The 17,921-nt window shown below is 43.6% G+C and overlaps 1 protein-coding gene across 4 annotated transcripts in view; it reads right to left on the bottom strand.

Annotated features, from left to right (window-relative positions):
* Positions 1–17,921, bottom strand: part of LOC119661393 (diacylglycerol kinase 1) — a 331,394-nt gene that overhangs the window by 171,768 nt on the left and 141,705 nt on the right. For all 4 annotated transcript variants that reach the window (XM_038070718.1, XM_038070721.1, XM_038070719.1 and 1 more), the window contains exon 4: positions 16,231–16,307. In XM_038070718.1, coding sequence (XP_037926646.1) covers positions 16,231–16,307 — 77 coding nt within the window. The remainder of the gene's footprint in view (positions 1–16,230; positions 16,308–17,921) is intronic.

Here is a 17,921-nt window from a genome sequence, read left to right as displayed (position 1 = left end):
TCTTTAAACTTTCCTCGGGCCTGATGGACTGCTCCGCCGCTGACGAGATCACCTGCCGTCCTGCGTCTTATGACACACGTAACGCAGATATTTTCAACGTGCCCTTCGCAGAGCTCGAAGTCTATTTTCATTCCCCGATTCCCAGGCTTTGCCGAAATTATAATGCAAAACAGCTTGGTCCTTTTAACTTCCCTAATTTTAAACGTAGGATAAGTTTTTTGCTTTCTCCTCCTCCTCCTGAGGACAATAATTAATTGGAATTCTATCTGTTTGATGTCCGTTAATTAAATAAATAAATAAATAAACAACCCCCATGAAGCCCCCACTAGGGGGCTAACCGCAAATAACCGACTCACATACAACGGGAGTTCACCGGAAGTATGAGAGTCCAGGAACTGTCTCGGTTCCCATGGTACCAATATACCCCTAATGAGGTTTCGTGACCAATTTCCCACTTCAGATGAGTCCCCGTGCAGACTCAGGTCTGATCGCCCTGATTAGGCCTTTGGAGCATTCACCTACTGCATCACAGCCGGCAAGTCAAAGTGAGTACAGCGTCTCCCGGTGCCACCACTATGGAGGTTCTCCTCGGCCATTTGGTTTTGGTTTGGCCGACAGGGTTGCCGCCCCGTCTTCCTCACCGCCACCTCTGAGCATCAGACCTCGGGTCAGTACCCTGGTAGCTCCCTGTGGCCAACCTATCTGTCTTTTAGAGTGAGCTTTCTCTCGTCTAGGGTGATGTGTGGTTTTCCAGGGGCCAAGTCCTTCATCTACCAAGACTATTAGTGAGCGGTGATTACCACACCCTATACGAGGTGCCCCAACTCTTAACAAAACGCTACGAATCTGGACTGTAGAGTCGAAAAGCACCTCCCCAATCCAGGGTGTCTTGCGAACCGTGCCCAATGGATAGTTGACAGTTGGGGGTAACTGACTGTATTCGAACAAAGCCTCACTGATACTTGGTCGCCTCGGTGAGTAATTTCGACCTTACAACCAAACAAGCGGGATCCGGTACCGCCCAAAAATTGGTTAACCAGGTGGAGGAACATCTTCGAAATACTGAGAGCCAGGTGATTAAACCCAAGAAGGGAGAAGTTGGGATGTGAAGCAGCAGATCTAAGGTCAACATTGGTATACTGCGAGGACAACAACCAATGAAGATTACTGCTCAAAAAGCAGGGACAAGCAAAAGCACGTCTGAGATCAATCAGGATCAGGCAGGAACCAGGAAGCCCGACATTAACTATACTAGCTAGGTCAAGAGCATTCGCCTGGCCATATTGCCGGCGCAAATAAGTCACTCGTGGAAAGCAAGAAATTATCGAAGACCGTGTCGTCAGGCAGATGTGCAAGGGATCGATTGGAAACCTTGGTTTACCGGGATACGCTTCCCACTAGGTCATATATGCACGACATAATAGCTTAGGATTACAATCCCTAAATTGTCAGGGAAGAAAACAGCAGAATTGTTAACACGTGCTGGGGATTATTTACCAGTCGCACATAAGTTGAGAGTGTGTTTTCCTAAAGCCGCAACGATAGAAACGGAGGATCTTTATCTGAGTGAAATTACGCCGTATTTCAAGTAATTAAATTATTTGAAATAATAAAAACTGGCTTTTTCTATTCGTTTGTGTCATTTATTGGTCTCGCAAATACCGATATTTTGGGTATCTAATTGCGATATGGAGAGTCTTCAGAAGCAAAGTGCAAGGCAAAGCTAAACTCTTCACGATCGGGGTAGATGACCGATCCCCGGGGCAATCAGATGACAAAACTGCATATCAGCTGTAGATTTGGCATTGTCCATTTGCACAGGAGGAAGCCGGGGAAAGATATATCGGAGAAGAACCGCAGAACCAATAGTGCTGAAAAGCAGGACCAAATAGGGAAGTAGACCTAGAGGATGACACTCCGACAGTGGAGAAGAGCTCCAAACAATAATGGAGTCAATACCATGCAAGAGCACATCTGCAGTAAATGCAAGACCAACCCTCAATGACAACATTAGAATAGTTCTGGGACAAAAAACCGTGTATGCTGGGGGCACATTCAAGGTCTGCAAGCAGAAAGTATGCAAAGAGTAGCATTGAGCGATTGGGACTCCTATGCAAGGCACCTGAGTAAAAACATGGCTTGTCCAAAAAGTGGTGGAAGACCTCAACCAAATGGTCATTGACGCATATGAGGCCAGCTGTCCGGCCAAGGCAGTTAGGTCATCAAGGGATGTACCATGGTGGAACAGGAACATAGCCACAACGAGAACGGAAGTCCGAATATTCTTCAACTGGGTAAAACAAACCAGAGACTGACTGAGGTACAAAAATGCAGCGATGGTGTATAGCAACGCGATCAGGTACGCAAAACGGGATACCTTCAGGAAATTCTGTGAGGGAATCAAAGAAATCACAGATGTATCCTGGCTATACAAAGCTATAGCCAAATGCACTTCCACCTGTCCAAAAAAGAAAGATGGGACTTTTGGGTAGAATGAGGCAGATAGAGTAGGTCAGCTTCTCACAACTCCTTTCCGGGGTGCGACAAAATTCTCTAGCCAAAGAGGTATACTCGGAAGCTAGGGTAGTGCGAACCTTTAAGCCATTGAAATCCCTCGGGAAAATTGCATTTTCCCAGTACTGGAATACAAATTCAGGGTTACGTTGATGATGTTTTAATCTGTAGGAACAAATATGAGAACACTCTACGTGATAGAATCCAAATCGTATTAAGAACTACTGATGCCTGGTGCAGAAAGGCGGAGCTGTACATCAATCCAGCCCAAACCAATATAGTACCAATTAGTAGGAAGCGCAAGGTTGATCACTTGAGGGCCATTAGGTTACATGGCATGGAGGTAAAACGCAAAACAGAAGTCAAATATTTGGGAATCACATTAGACCAAAAATTACTCTGGAAGACGCATACCGCATCCCGAATTATTGATACCAAGGGATAACAAGAGAGCATATTTCAGCTTACAAAAACTGTTCTGTTCAGAAGTCTCACCATAGGGTCAAAGCTCTCACTGTACAAGACAATGATCTTGCCAGTCCTCATGTATTCCTCGGAGACTTGGGTTCTTAACAAGAAAAATTGCGAAGTCTTGGCCGCGTTCCAAAGAAGAATCCTTCAAAGAATTTTTGGCCCCCTACATGAGGATTTCGTAGTCTACATAACGACGAAATCTATGAGCGATACCAGGTTGTGGATAAAATCCGGCTCAATAGGTTACGGTGGGCGGGTCACTTAATCCCTATGGATGAAGATGATCCAGACCGGAAAGTTTATAAGGGCAATATTTATGGTAGGAAAAGAAGACGAAGCAGACCCTGCTTGAGATGGAGCGATGACGTAGGTCGGGACGTCAGACAGCTTTTGGGGATATCGAACTGGTGGACCTAGGTGTAGAACCGGGGTGTCTGGAGTTCCTTATTAAGGCAAGCCTAGACTGGATACCGGTTGTTGCGCCGTTGATGATGATGAAGAGATAACATATCAACTAGGTTGCCTTCTGATAAGAAGTTTAAAACATAAGAGAGCGTGGCAGTGACATACGGCTTATATTAGCAGCTAATTAAAACTGTTAAAACTAACAGCAGAGGGAGGGGTTGAAGGAAAACGTACTTTGAAGCAATGGGTAAGAACACTCTTGTTTTCTAGGTGGAAATATATGTTATAGACCGATAGACCAGTGGCGATCAAGGCACTTAAGTCCAACAAGGTGAACTCTACAATGAGATCTGGATACTCCGGGTTTCAGGCCATAGTGATTTCGATGGTGATGAGATAGCGATGAGGTGGCCAGGAAGGGAGTGGGGACACCCCTATACGGATCAGAACCCTTCTGTGGAATCGGAAACGAGTTTATGGCTGCGTCATTGAAAAATGAAGAGGAAAAACTGAGGGAACTATACTGGGCGAACCTACCAGGAATAGAGCAGTCCAGGTTCTTGAAAGGGTGATACGAACCCAAGCGTTCCAAACAATGTTCAAACTCTACCAAGAAAAGACTCCGGATTACACTGGGAATACAGACTCGTCAATGCCGACTAAACCGGCTCGACCGCGCGCGTGGAGCCGTAAGTCTCCGGACCCGAGTGCCGCGATCAAGGAGGGGAAGATCCACGACGGATCACCGTCTCAATTGCTGTCTCTTCCGCCTCAGATCTTGTATGAGGCGCGGCCTCTGAGGTCCGGAGACTTACGGCTCCACGCGCGCAGTCGAGCCGGTTTTTTTTTTTTCTTTCCTCTTTTAATTTCCAACGTTAGCTCGCGTTTTGTTTATCCATCGATAGGCCGTCGCGAAATTCGTTGTAAAATCAAATTTAAAATCCGGTGCGGACCCACGCATCGGGAAAGACACGTTGGTTTTTAGTAATGAAGCGTGAGGGATCAAAGCGCTCAAAGGACCCCCCCCCCCACATTCCTGATCCTGGCTAGTACAGAGGCGTGCAAGAACGTGTCGACCGAGCACTTTGATAGAGCTTCAATCTTTGTGGGCGGACCTTCACGGTCCATTTAGCCAATTTGTTTAGATTTTTGGGATAGCTCTGCCCTCTAGGTCGTTATCGGCCACTCAGGATGATCGACCTGATCTCCTATCTCCACTCATTATCATTACAAGTTCCTCTAGAAATGAGTTCAACCTCATCCCCAAGGTTGTTGAAGCTTTCCATAGCACGATAATGCTACCGGTGGATGTTTAATACTAACAATAGTTGATAACCAATTCGTTATCTATCCCTAGAGCCTATTAGCTCACAAGGGTATATATCACGGTCATTCATTCCTTAATGGGGTACAGCGCGTCAACCATGCTATGGGTCATCGTTCACGGTTCCTTCAAATGTGCTTCAACTCCTTTTAAGACTTCTCGGGATGCTTTCTCTTCTCCTTCACAAACCAATGCTGCTCTTTTGCTATGAAGTGGTCGAAGTTCACGGTTAATCAGTCCCTGCCGTATCTCCCGATCTCGATCTCTCTTTTGGAGGAAAATGAGAACAATGAAATAGTACAATAGTTCAGAGGTAGAATAGTATGTATTTCTGCTTTTGCGGATAGCTATAAAAAGGATCCCTTTCCTTGTAGGCCTTGTGAGTTAGGGCAAATTTCCATTGCGTTGATAGAAATTTGTGGGCAACCTGCGAATTTTGCAACTCTACTGCTACTGAAACGTCAACAGCGCCTCGGATAGGGGCTGACTTCATGACAACGACCATTGGCTATCAAAAACGAACTTTTTTTTGGTTTCTGGAATGTGCACACGCTCCTCGGCAACGGTAGCTAAAATGCCCGCTTCCTCCAACTTGAGCAGGAATTCCTGCGATATAAACTGGACTTTTTGAGCCCAAGCGAAATAAGACGATGGGACTCTGGAGGGTACTCCTCTTCTTCTTGCGATAATGTGGTTTTGTACTCTTGAACGCCAAGCGGTAGCAGACGCGAATCCGGTGTCAGGTTACTTCTGACGCAAGGCACACTCTCTTGTCCTGCGAGCCGCTTTCTGACAGGCTTCTAACTGCTAGATTTCGGTCCAGGTTAAGGAGCATCATAATTATACAATGCTACGCACCAACGGTGGCTTCCAATGTAGTGGAGAAGAATGCTTGTTATGAGTAATTAAACCCGGTTCATGGGAAGCATCCTGAAGGTGACATTGTGATCGTGATGGGTGATCTGAATGCCAAGGTGGTATCAGACAACACCTTCCTCGGACATGTGATGGGTAAGCACGGTTTTGGCGACCGTAGCCGTAATGGTAGGAGGTTCATAGATTTCTGCAACTTCCACCGCCTCGTCATCGGTGGCACACTGTTCGAGAACAGAGCCTGAAAAGGTCAGTTGGATTTCAACTGACCGACGCTGTACGAGCAGGTTGTCCACTTCGCGATCAGCAGCAGATTTAGGAGTTGTCTTCTGGATGTGCGCAATTAGACAGTCGCTGACATCGGCCTCGAAAGGGATCACCAACCGATGTCGCGTACGACTGACTGACTACAGAGGCGTGGAAGCGGATCGATAAACGGAAAGGGTTAAAAGCTATGCTGACCGCTGCGAGTGATGATGGCGTGACGCGCCCGAACTCCGATACCGAGCGAAATCCCGTGAAGTTCAGCGGAGTATATGCCGCGACAAAAGAGAATTGGCTATTGCGCTGATAAGGGAAGCGGAAGATGTCGCAGATCGCAATGATTTCAGAACTGTATAGCGCATCACGAAAGAACTTGCATGTGGTTGCAAATCTTTCAGTGGTCTTGTGAAGAGTCAACTTCTCATCCACGATGATGAAAAACTGAAGATGTGGAAAGCACACTTTATCATGGTTCTTAACCGTATTACATCCGGCGAGGTTCCACCACTTGTGGATGATATGGCTAGTCACATTAACATGCGGATAAGGACTATTCCTCCAAACAGAAAAGAAATCATTTTGGCATTCAATACACACAAACGGAGTAAAGCCACTGGGCTTGTCAATCTCCCCGCAGAGTCATTTATCACTGCACCTGCAGTTACTGCTTCCACTCGTACGGAAATTTTGGGAATCTGAGACCTTTCCCAGAAATTCGAAAAAGAGGATGATCGTTAAGATTCCAAAGAAGGGCACCCATTTTGAGTGTGACAGATGGAGTGGAACGCATGAAAGAACATCTCGAAAGCTTAAGCGACAGAGAGCAGGTTGGTTTCCGCTCGGGATCCTCCTGCTTCCGATCATTTTGGATCATTGCGCGGAATTTAGATCAGGGAGTGTATCAGGAGTGCTCTACGTAGGAGGGGCATTTTGGAGAAACTAAAAGTTAGTATTAGAGCGACATGTGATGGCAAAATCTAGAAGGGTTTTGAGGTCCAAAGCGCAGTTCGCCATAGTTGTACCCTAGCAACGATATCATTTCTTCTTGTTATCGGTGACGTTCTTCATACCGCTTTGTCCGGAGGGGGTGGATGAATTTAAAGGACGATGACATCTTTCTTCAAACACCTCGACTCTGCTGTTGACATCTATTTGCTCTCTCACCGGTCATGGACCTTGGCCAAATGGGTTTGGAAAGAGAGGCAAGTAGAGTCGGACCGGAGATAAACATCAACAAACCAAGGTTCTTGACACTATCTCAAACGAATAACGTAGTCGGCGCATAGGCTTGGCAATCATATGCGATTTGATAGGAAGACGGAAGTGGCAGTGGATAGGTCACACATTAAGGAGGGGCGATAATTGCATTGCGGGCTATACCATGTAGTGGAATTCGTCCCAAGGGATTCATGACAATTTGCGCCTAAAAGTGGCATAGCAGGTAAAGGGTGGACGAGGTAAACACTGAAGAGAAACAAGGACAGAGAAGGTCGCAAGATTATTATGGGGAGTTGGCAGTGGAGTCAGCTAGATTGGTAGAAGTGGTGAAAAATTGAGTGGGTTTACGGAAATAACGAGTTTGGAATCAAACTATTTCAAACCACCGCGCAATGATGCTCATCAAGTATCGGTTACACGCTTTGTCAATCATTGACTTTACAAGGGATTGCACAGCCTGGAAATGAACAAGTTCGGAGACATTTTTAAAAGCCAACAACTTTTTCTTCCGTAGTGAACCAAGGATAAGTTCGTAGACATACAGGAGAGGAAAAAACGTAACAGGTGAGTGAGCTCAGCGTCAAATTTAGAGACGGATCGAAGAGCTTCAGAAAATATGGAGAAGCAGTATTCGGGCAGCTTGGAAAGAAGGAGATCGAGACCACGATTCAGAAAGTTTTTGGTGGAGTTGAGGCAATGTGGTTAGCATTGCGCTCGCCCGAGATTATTACCCTGATTCGACTCAGGTACTCATTCACAGCTAAGTCGACTGGTATTCGACGTCAAATCACGATATAAATTCCACTGTCCACCAGTAAGATTTGAACCGCGACCTTCCTTACAACAGCCTTCCGCTTTAACCACTCAGCTATCCGGACCCTGATAGGGCTGAACAAGAGAATGAACAGGAAGAGTGGGAGGCGATTGTTGGAAGAGACTGGAGAAGTAAGATGATTAGGTCAGTTGAGTATGTAGAGGTTCAACTTGCCTCAGAGGAAGAAAAGGAAGGAAGGGAACCTTACAATAAGAAGTTTAGACAAACTGTCAAACCATTCCTCATGCCGGTAAGAGGGACAAGCAGAGGGAATGAACAGGACAGAGTTGGATGGTTAGATACCTAAGACGAAACAATCATAAGGGGAGCCTGTGGTGGTGAAGATGCGTCCCCGCGGAATGGATGTTCAATTGTAATCAGGATTCAATTGTTAATGAACTTATATGATGTAGCCCGGTTCTTGTCCCAGCGAAAGATGGAGCACCCTTTGAGGGGCAAGTCATGACATAACGTTTCTGAACCAGTGCAGACAAATTGAAGGTCGACAGCGCGTTTCTTAAGTCCTTAATGTTCTAGTAAAATAAGTGAACAGTGAAAGAGGAATCAGTTATATAGATCGGCGAGGCAGGTGGGTTTGTCTTAAATTTACTCACGAAATGGGTGTGTGCTTTGATGTCTTGATGAACATGTCTTTCCGACAGAAGGAAAACTTGGTGAAATACTGCCATAGTATGCAGCAGCTATGCTATGCTTCGTGACGGTATTGGGCATTGTCCCATTAAAGGCGAAAGGGAGTGAGCCAAGATTGGATACTTTTGCGGAATAGCTCCAGTCGTCGGGTGATAGAATATGAAAAAATGAGCACACAAAATTTTTCATACAGGGTGCGACAGCATAACTCCCCTTTTCCAAAACTCAATAAAAACTATTGTATGCATCGGAAAATATTTATTTATTTTTTATAATGTAGGTACATATCTAAAGTTTTTTTTACATTGTTTTGAAGATCAAATCTGTTAGGTGACGTCCCCCATTCTCCATACATTGCGTAAACCGATTTCTGGCGTTTGTCATGACTCTTGTTAGCATAGCAGGTGTTATGTTCTTGGATGTTGGTCTTCAAATCTTGTAACCGACCCACACAAATGAAAATGGGCTTCATCGCTAAAAAAAACAATAGCACCCTCGGGAACGACATCAAGAAGAAGCTCACACGCGTTCATCCGAGAATTGAAGTCACGTTCTGAAAGTTCCTGCACTATCGCCATCTTATAGGGATGAAAATGAAGATCATCACGAAGAATTCTTCTCACAGAACGATCGGATAGTCCAAGGGCAGTTGCTTGTTTGCACGCAGAACGCCGTGGGGATCGCAACATTGACGCTCTCACTGCTTCAATGTTCTCAGGTGATCTAACGGGCCGAGGGACTCCATTTCTTCCTTTTGTCGCACTTGCAGTTTGTCTGAATGTAGTGACCCATGTAACAATTGATTTGCGGTCTGGGACGGGAGCCAACGGGGCTAAATTAAAGCGATTCCGATATGCACGCTGTTTGCAATAACCGAACATCCGCTTGAAAAGTAAACCTCAACGGCAAAGGCACACTCCTCACTATTCAAACGCATGATGGCGACTGAACCGTGTCGGGACAAAACTTTACAGTATTCCCTCTTGAACGAGACCACTAGCGCTCCGCTATGACATCAACTAACTGATTGGTGCGCATTTAAAAAAAGGAAGTTATGCTCCCGCAGCCTGTACTTGAAGCGACCATTTCCTCGGCACAAGAGGAAAGTGTTTTTTTTTCTTAATCATGGTATCCTAAAATTTTGGATGTATAGCTGCAAATCTTAATAAAATCAAATGAAATTTCTGAATACGTAGTAGTATACATAGTATTACCCTAATTATTTCGCTACTAATAACCAGATTTATACATATACCTGTACCAGATCCAGATATGCTGAAGTAACCGTGGCAATAAAGCACCTTACATTGGAGCTATTCACATCTTCTTGAAAGAAGATAATTCCGGATACCTTTCGTTCATAGAACTTAATGAAGCTACGTCGAAAATATATGTATTGTCAACCCCATCTATTACTTGATGAATAGTAGCAATAGATAGCAATAAATGAGACGGAAGTAGATAGTAAATGAGCAAATAACCGCCCTCAGTGTTAGCCAGAAATAAATAAATACAAGGTGGAGGGAGGCAAGGCTGGAATCGTAGCAACGGATTGGAATACGATTCTTATCAAGGTCATCTGCCAGGGACAAAGTACTAGTCTGTATGAGGTAAGATTTGTCCTAAATATCTCAACTTCGGAAAAGTGAAATACAATCAGAGGCCCTTCACCTGGATTCGGATTTTCGAAAGGGGAGCTAGGAGGTATCGGCGAGCCTTTGAAATGTTAAACTGTTCTGGGGCTGACATTTCGAGGATATTCTGCTGTTTGTGTTGGATGAGGCAAGCGGGTTGTATTGTGAGGGACTAACATGATAGTTTTGAGTATATTTATCTAAAAACTGAACATGTAGAAATTTAAGGGTTTCGTGGGACTATGAAATTCTCAAATAACAAGAGCTCGGTAATAGCTGTCAGGATATGCGGTGCGAGTGACTTCCACAAATTCTCCTTCACTGGATTGTCCCCTTGCAGTCAACAAATATTTTTACAAATTCAAACGTAAAAGCACATGTCTGGAAGACATACAGCCAACTTGATATCTAGTAAGTTGTCCTTTCTATCTGTAATGTTGATCCAGACAGTTCTATCTGCAAGATGTGAACCTTGTGAAGGATGTTTTCCGATTTGGATGTGTGTTCTACCTCTAGATAAATATGTACATACGTTTCGATGTACATGCACATTTTTCCAGGGAGTTTAAGCTTCAATGATATTCGATTCCTGATCTCCAAACTCCACTGCTGAACATTTTAAACGTGTTTTTTTTCCTGAAAATCATTCCATGTCATCGTATTTCATAGCATGTCGATATTACAGTCACCTTATTCGTTTCATATCAACTGTTCCGAAGCCATATATCAAATTTCAATCAAATTGTGAAATTGCTGGAAAAGTATTTTGAAAATAAATTGCTTTTAGATAAATTCCTTTCCAGCATGGTGTTAAATTCAGCATGGCGAACGCTTTCCATCATTTTTGATAAACACGAGTTCTGTTGACTTAGTGTGAATTACCACGGAAAATAGAAGAAAAAAAATCTTCTCATTCCTTAAGTTTTATGCAAGATGAATGAAAATTGTTGACTTGCTTCCCATCGTGATTATAGCGAATATCTATTATAACTGAATCTGTAAAATCATTTTCCAATCTTTTTTTTTTTCAAATTTGAACAGAAAATAAATCAAACTATGGAAGCCGGAAACTCCTACTGATTTTCACCGGTGAGTTTCCCATAAAATTGATCTAATGAATTAGATTGAATTGTATCTCGTAAAAGCAAAAGGAAATACTATAAAGACTCATTTTGCAGCAGTTTGTTTGGGAAAAGTGAATTGTATTGTGTATTTTCACTTGACTCCATTATTTTCTACAATAAATGGATAGTAGCCGATCATTAGGTGTGGTAAGTAACGTGGCATATGAATCCCAACAATTTGGAGAATTCAATTTTGATCCATTATTTATTGTATCCCCTTGAGAGAAAACGACTTCGTCTTTTTGCCAAGATAAATACATAAATATGAAGTTTTAGTGTTTCTCTTCTCATCACTTTAGGTAGCCTATTGTAGGCAGCCTATTTTGATATTGGTCCTCAGCAAATATGGAAATCAAAACGAAGTCATAAATATAGCGAAGAAAAATTAAAACATGAATCAATATCATGTTATCTTTGAGTCTTCAGTCCAATGGACTCCTCAGAAAGAGTTCTCGGTGGACAATCTTATCCATAACTGAGCCGCTAGCTGCATTGAATAATAGCGTAGTATTGCCCTCCCCTCGGGTATCACCTATTCCTCCTAGGATAGTCTCCAATAGATCACTACGCTAATAGTCTCCATGTGGCTGCAGATCGGAGGCAAGAACCGCAGACTGCATTGCCGACGGTGAACTGACTTCACAACTGGCGGCCTGGTACGAGGCCGGCGGGGTTTCTTCCTTCTTCTTGTCTCAATCGCCGGCGAAGTCGGATCTAGCCCTCGACATTTTATAAAAGTCTATTGAATTGCTAAGTTGATGACCCGACGCCGGCACAAATCATCATCTGGAATATTCCATCTTCGGAGCGAAGTGTTCTGTGACTGCTGATTGGATGATGATCGAATCCTCAGGGTTGATTCAAATTCTATGTGCGTTCCAGTACAAGAGTTTGTCTGGAAGGATTTCGCTTTGGTACAATTGCAGAATCAGAAGCTCGTCAGCAAAAAAGAGAGGATGGTGGCCGTTATTTCTGCCGTTGCAAACCCTCGGATCATTCAGTAGCGCGTTTGTAGTTAAACTAGGCACTTGTCGCAAATCGCAGCAAAAAAATTCAATCGGACCCACGACAAATCAAGGACCTCCACTATCCGCCCTGACCTCTCGTGGCTCGCCGGAAAAATTACTTTTGCCAGGGAATTAAACCCAAATTCAACGCAAAGTGCCCCGGAAAAATTGGCAGTCGAGTCGACTCCGGTACAAGGCAAACGGTCCACACCCACAAGTTACTTTACAGCGCAGCAACAAGTCGTTTTGCAACAACTGCAGCAAGTTACTGCAGCAAATTCAGCGACAGCGGTTTACTTCATCGAGAGAACTCTTCATGTTGAGAGTGCTTTTCTCAAACTCTGACCCCGTATTTCGGCCTGTGGATTAGTCACAGCCCTGTCACCCGAAGATAAGCAACACAAAATACAAATTCATAGTCGTCTATTATGACATCGTCTTCATCATTATCATCAAAATCGAACAGCCAAAAGTACCACACCATCATCGGATGTAGCAACAGTCACCGATTCACTACCACCGGGGATATCTGATGAAAGCAATCTGGAACCTCCACCGTCGAATGGTAATAATAGAAATGGTGCATTGGACAGTTTAGATGAAAGTACACGAATAAAAACATGAGGTGTTTAGCAAACCAAAGCAACAAAACTGTAGTATCGCCGCAAGTGGCAGCACGAGGTTTTTTCGGAAGGAATAGGTTTCGCTCCGGTCTACGTTTGGTCGTTCCCATTGTGGCTGCGGTGGATTTTGTTACCTTGGGGGGCACGAGTTTACTTCCTATTCTTGCTTTCTCCGCTTCAATCGGTTGGTTCCGCTTCAGTGTTCAACCTCAAATTCACTTGTTAGCGCCTTATGTCTCGTAAGGAAAAAACTCGCGAGAGGCACGGCCCCCCTGTACCAACGATCGCGGTCAGGGTGCCTTCTTTTTGGCGGCGCAATCCGATGGCGTGGTTCCGCCATCTGGAGTCGCAATTTGCGTTTTAACCATGTCCTTATCGGGTTCGACGTGGAGACCATTGGATTAGTCGCGGATGTGTTGGAGGACGGCTCCTGCGACAGGCTAAAAGCGGAGTTCATAGTGAGTGAGGAAACGAAACTGAATGAATTCCTGAACGAGAAGACGCTGGTCGACGGTACCCCCAGCCAGCTGCTTCAAAAAATGAGGAAGCTGGATGGGGATAAGGCAATCAGAACTTCTAAAAATGCTCTGTTGCGGACCATCCGCGCCATATTGGCCTGCATGGACTCGGGGTCGCTGGGGGTGTTGTCCACCACGGCTGAGAAAGTCCATGAAATGTACGCATGCCTCGTGATCACGGAAGTCTCTAGGGAAACTCGTCGGGAGGTTGAGAATTAGAAGACAATGGTGACGACATTTCCGGACGCAGTTTTCAATATTGCAGTGACTGTGGGTACTTTGCGTTTGGGAGGTAGTTCTCGATCGCAGTAACGGTCGAGGTCTGCTTCCCGAAAAGGTCATTCCGGAAGTTACACGCCGGGATCCTCATCGGCCCGACGGTTTGTTGGCACCACTGTAAATTCGCAACTCCGGCGACTAAATGTCTTAGAGGACGCAATTTCAATGTAACAAAAAACCAGGCTCACTGAGTGCCTCGACGGCACCTACCCGAAGCACAGTACCACATCTCTTTACAATGTTCGGGCCTCTAAGCAGGCGTTGCTTTTTCGTCGACACGGGCGCTGAGATGTAGGTTCTCCCCGTACACCGTCCAAACTTGCAACTGGTTCCCGCGAACTCCTCTCCCATCCGCACTTACGGCTTTCGGCAGTTTAGGATTGCGCCGAACGTTTTCGTGGCGATTCGTTTTAGTAGACATTAGCACCCCCATTTTAGGTGCACACTTTCTGTGTTACTATGGCCTATTGGCAGGCCTGCAGCCTTGATAGATCCTGCAACCTCTTTAAAGTCGTCAGGAAAAATTTCCATTTGCGCAAATAACACTCTTTCCATTGTTTTTGAGGACATTGCCGACCATCGGGTTCCATGATCTCATGAAGCAGAGTATTTACAGACCTTTAAATAACTGTTGGTTATCTCCCCTCTATATGGTCCCTAAGCCAAACAGTGAATGGAGGCCTTGCGGAGATTACATGACTCTGAATGCTCAGACGATTCGCGACCGATACCCTCATATGACTTTGAGCTTTCACTGACAAACTGTTTTCACGACCTTGCATCTGGCCAAGGCGTATTATAAAATCCCTGTTGACAAACGCAAATTCCTACAGAAGCAGATGAAATTTCTCAGACACATGGTCAACCCAGACAAGGTTCAAGCAATGAAACACTTTACAAGGTGAAGGATCTGTGAAGGTCTTTTGTAATGTTAAACGTCGCGCACCTCTTCATTACATACTTCAGCTTCTCCCTTGAAGGCAGGCCGTTCACCGTGATCACGGATCACAAGCTTTTTACATTCATGTTTAAACAAAAACCCAACAAAGTGTCTCCTCGCCAACTTCGGCAACTGACCTTCATCACTCAGTTTACTTCTGACATCCAACACATGTCAAGGAGGTAAACTCCTGGGATAGACAGTGCACCGCGTGCCACAAGTGTAAGATCAATATTAAGATCAGATCACATATGAAAGGAAGTAAACGTATACCCTCGACATCATCGGCCCTTTGCGAGATTCGCACGGATACAAGTATTGCCTCACAATCATCGACAGGTTTACGCAGTGGCTTAAAATAATACCTCTAACTGACATTACGACACAATCATGTGCCACGGAACATCCAACGTTCTGCGCTCTGTATACTGCTTTATGCAGATGATGTTTTCCTAGCGTCTAATAGCTAAAATAATCTCGAGCAACTTATCCTAAAATGGAATGATCGCCTCATGCAACACGGCCTCAGATTAACTCTAAATAAAACTGAAATTTTAACGATCGATTCCGTAAATGGCAATGACCTGCCCAGAACTGAGCGATTTAAACAGGACAATAGGTAAAGAAGAAGAAGAAGACTGGCAGACAAAATCAAATAGATTTTACGTAATAATGTTTTATTTCATGAAAAACCATAATGAGGACTATAGATAGGAATATTTTCGTATCATTCCAAAATAACTTCCTATTAACGTTACCCATATGTTACTAAAAAGAACTATCATCACAGAAGCCTGTTTGATCTGGGTTTTCGTATATTTGCAATGTACTCCAAATTATTTCCTTTCCAGACGTTTTGTCAAAAATGTACCCGGAATTTTTAATTTAAATAAACCGCGCCAATGATTTTTCGTATATTTTTTTTTGTGCAAGCTAGCAACACTGCATCTAGTTTTCATGCACCATTTGAAAACAATCTGTCAATCAATTTCTTAACAGTAGTTGATTGAATCAGTACATATTAATGATGCCTCATGATTGAGCAAAAAGTTTGCCTTAAATGTAGCGTAGCAAACGGAATCATTAAAAGGAAAGGCAAACCTATAACTGGTACGAAGCATTCAAAGGCCATGAAGTGGTTGAAGATTTGCTTGGTTTGGACGACCATCAACTACTGCAACAGATGAAAACATGGAAGAAGTGAAGAAAATTGTGCATAAAAGTCGACATTCCACCTAAAAAGAGGTGTAGGGTGACACCCCACGAGCCAATTCGTTCGATTTTGGTCAATAATTTGAGCATGGCATGGGTCGTCGGTACACTTGTTCCGAAAGAGTTGAATCTTCTTCAAAAAGATTATCGCAAACAGATCTCATTGGGCATTCTGGATCGCGTCATATTTTTGTCCTACATACCTTGGTTACTACAAATTGCGCTGGACGCTTGTAGGATACATAACGAAAAAATTGGGAGACGCTGATCTCTGACCTGTGAGTATCTGCATATGTGCATTTTTCATTATTGATACTTAAAAACTAAAAAAAAATAATTTTAATGAATAATCTTACCCCGTCAGGATTAAATCTTGGAGATGACGTTGGTGCACAAAACTCCTGCAATACATCTTGGAGTTTTCTTGTGGAATCTGAAAAAGTAAATAAGATTTGTATAATGCATATTGTTTCAAGGCTGGATAGAAGCAAAAACACACGTTAGTAGTTTCATATTTTATTGATTATTTATATTTATTTGTCTTCCATTTTTTATTCCTAGTTTTCAAAACTACTCGCTTGCACGACTTCTTAAAAAAAAAGGTTTTTCGTTTTTAATATTAAAGAGAAAACATATTAAGTTGATACTGTATAAATCGATTTAATTCAAAATGAGAGATTATCGGCACATCCAGAATAAAAGTTACTATATGTAGTTAGTGTAGCCATAAGTCCTGTCAGTAAATCGCAAAGCATTATAGCGAGAGAAATGAGAAACGGAAAACGGTGGCAACATTGTGTACAGACCGCCACAGATAGTCGTTCGCGAGCAGCCTAACGAAGAGGTTCAACAAATACGGGAAATGCGTGGCTAGTGTTACTTTATGCGAGTGTAGAAAGATGCCAAAGAGATTCATAAAACGCATACACCGCTATCCATAAGTAAACGACTCGTGTTCCGAGCGTTCCGGTACAGATAAACAGATGCCATCGAAAATCGGCGTCCCCAAGCAGAAACATTTAGCGAATGCCTTCACGTCTCCACCGTCGAGTCGTATTTCGCACGAAGATCTTTAGTTAGGGATCTACAGATAGTGTGAAAGTCATTTACTTACGCCTAAATTAAAAGAAATCCGTCTTCAGCGATGAAAAAATCTGATAAGACGCTTCACAAAAAAATGAAAATCACTAAATCCTTTTTATGGATGAAAAAATCTTTCTATTGAAGAAAAATTTAATCGCCGAAATGATCAGGTGTATGAAAGATCATTTTATGAGGGTAAGGATCGAGTACCACACATTCAAAGGGGCGCCACCTTCCTTCAATGATGGTGTCATGGAGAGAGGGATGGAATAAGTGAATCCTTTGGTGCCCAACAATAGGCAAAAAAGAAAAAGGCCTCTTTACCGAAGAAAGCTGCACTCTAAAAAGTTTCGAGCAGTTCTTGGATTACGGCCCCAACATTGAAAAAAGGGGAAGAGGCTACAGCCCGTAAACCCGAAGAATGGACAAAGGTAGGCACAAAAAGCGGCGGAAGGAGAAAAAGAAGATTCGTCCGGAAATAATTATTATTTTCAAGAAAGAAGATATTTCCTATGCCGATATCCTTTGGAAAGTCAAAGCCGTTCCGGAATTGACAGACTTAGGCGGTACTGTGAGTCGTATCAGGCCTAAGCAAAAGTGGGATCTGATGCTGGAGCTAAACAAATTTAGCGAGAAGACAGTGGATAGTTTTCATGGTCAGGTGGAGAAGGTGCTAGACTAGCAAATAGGCGTGCAAGCTCGAAAGGAATAGATAGATATCGAGTGCAAAGACCTAGATAAGGAGGATATCAGTGTCATCAAAAGGCCGAAGAATGCATATGGAGGCATACAGATCGCCATTATTAGCTTGCCGGTGGTATCAGGGATTAAACTAATTACTGCGGGTAAGGTAAGAATAGGTTGGGTCGTGTGCCGGCTTAGAGAGCAAATATCTCTTAAGAGATACATCAGATATCTCGATTTCGATTACTTTGCAGCAATCAAAAATTCAAATCATTGCCGG

Source organism: Hermetia illucens, chromosome 1, assembly GCF_905115235.1.
Source record: "Hermetia illucens chromosome 1, iHerIll2.2.curated.20191125, whole genome shotgun sequence".
Taxonomy (NCBI): domain Eukaryota; kingdom Metazoa; phylum Arthropoda; class Insecta; order Diptera; family Stratiomyidae; genus Hermetia; species Hermetia illucens.
The sequence above is the reverse complement of the archived record's forward strand: the minus strand, read 5'-3'. Positions and strand labels throughout refer to the sequence as shown.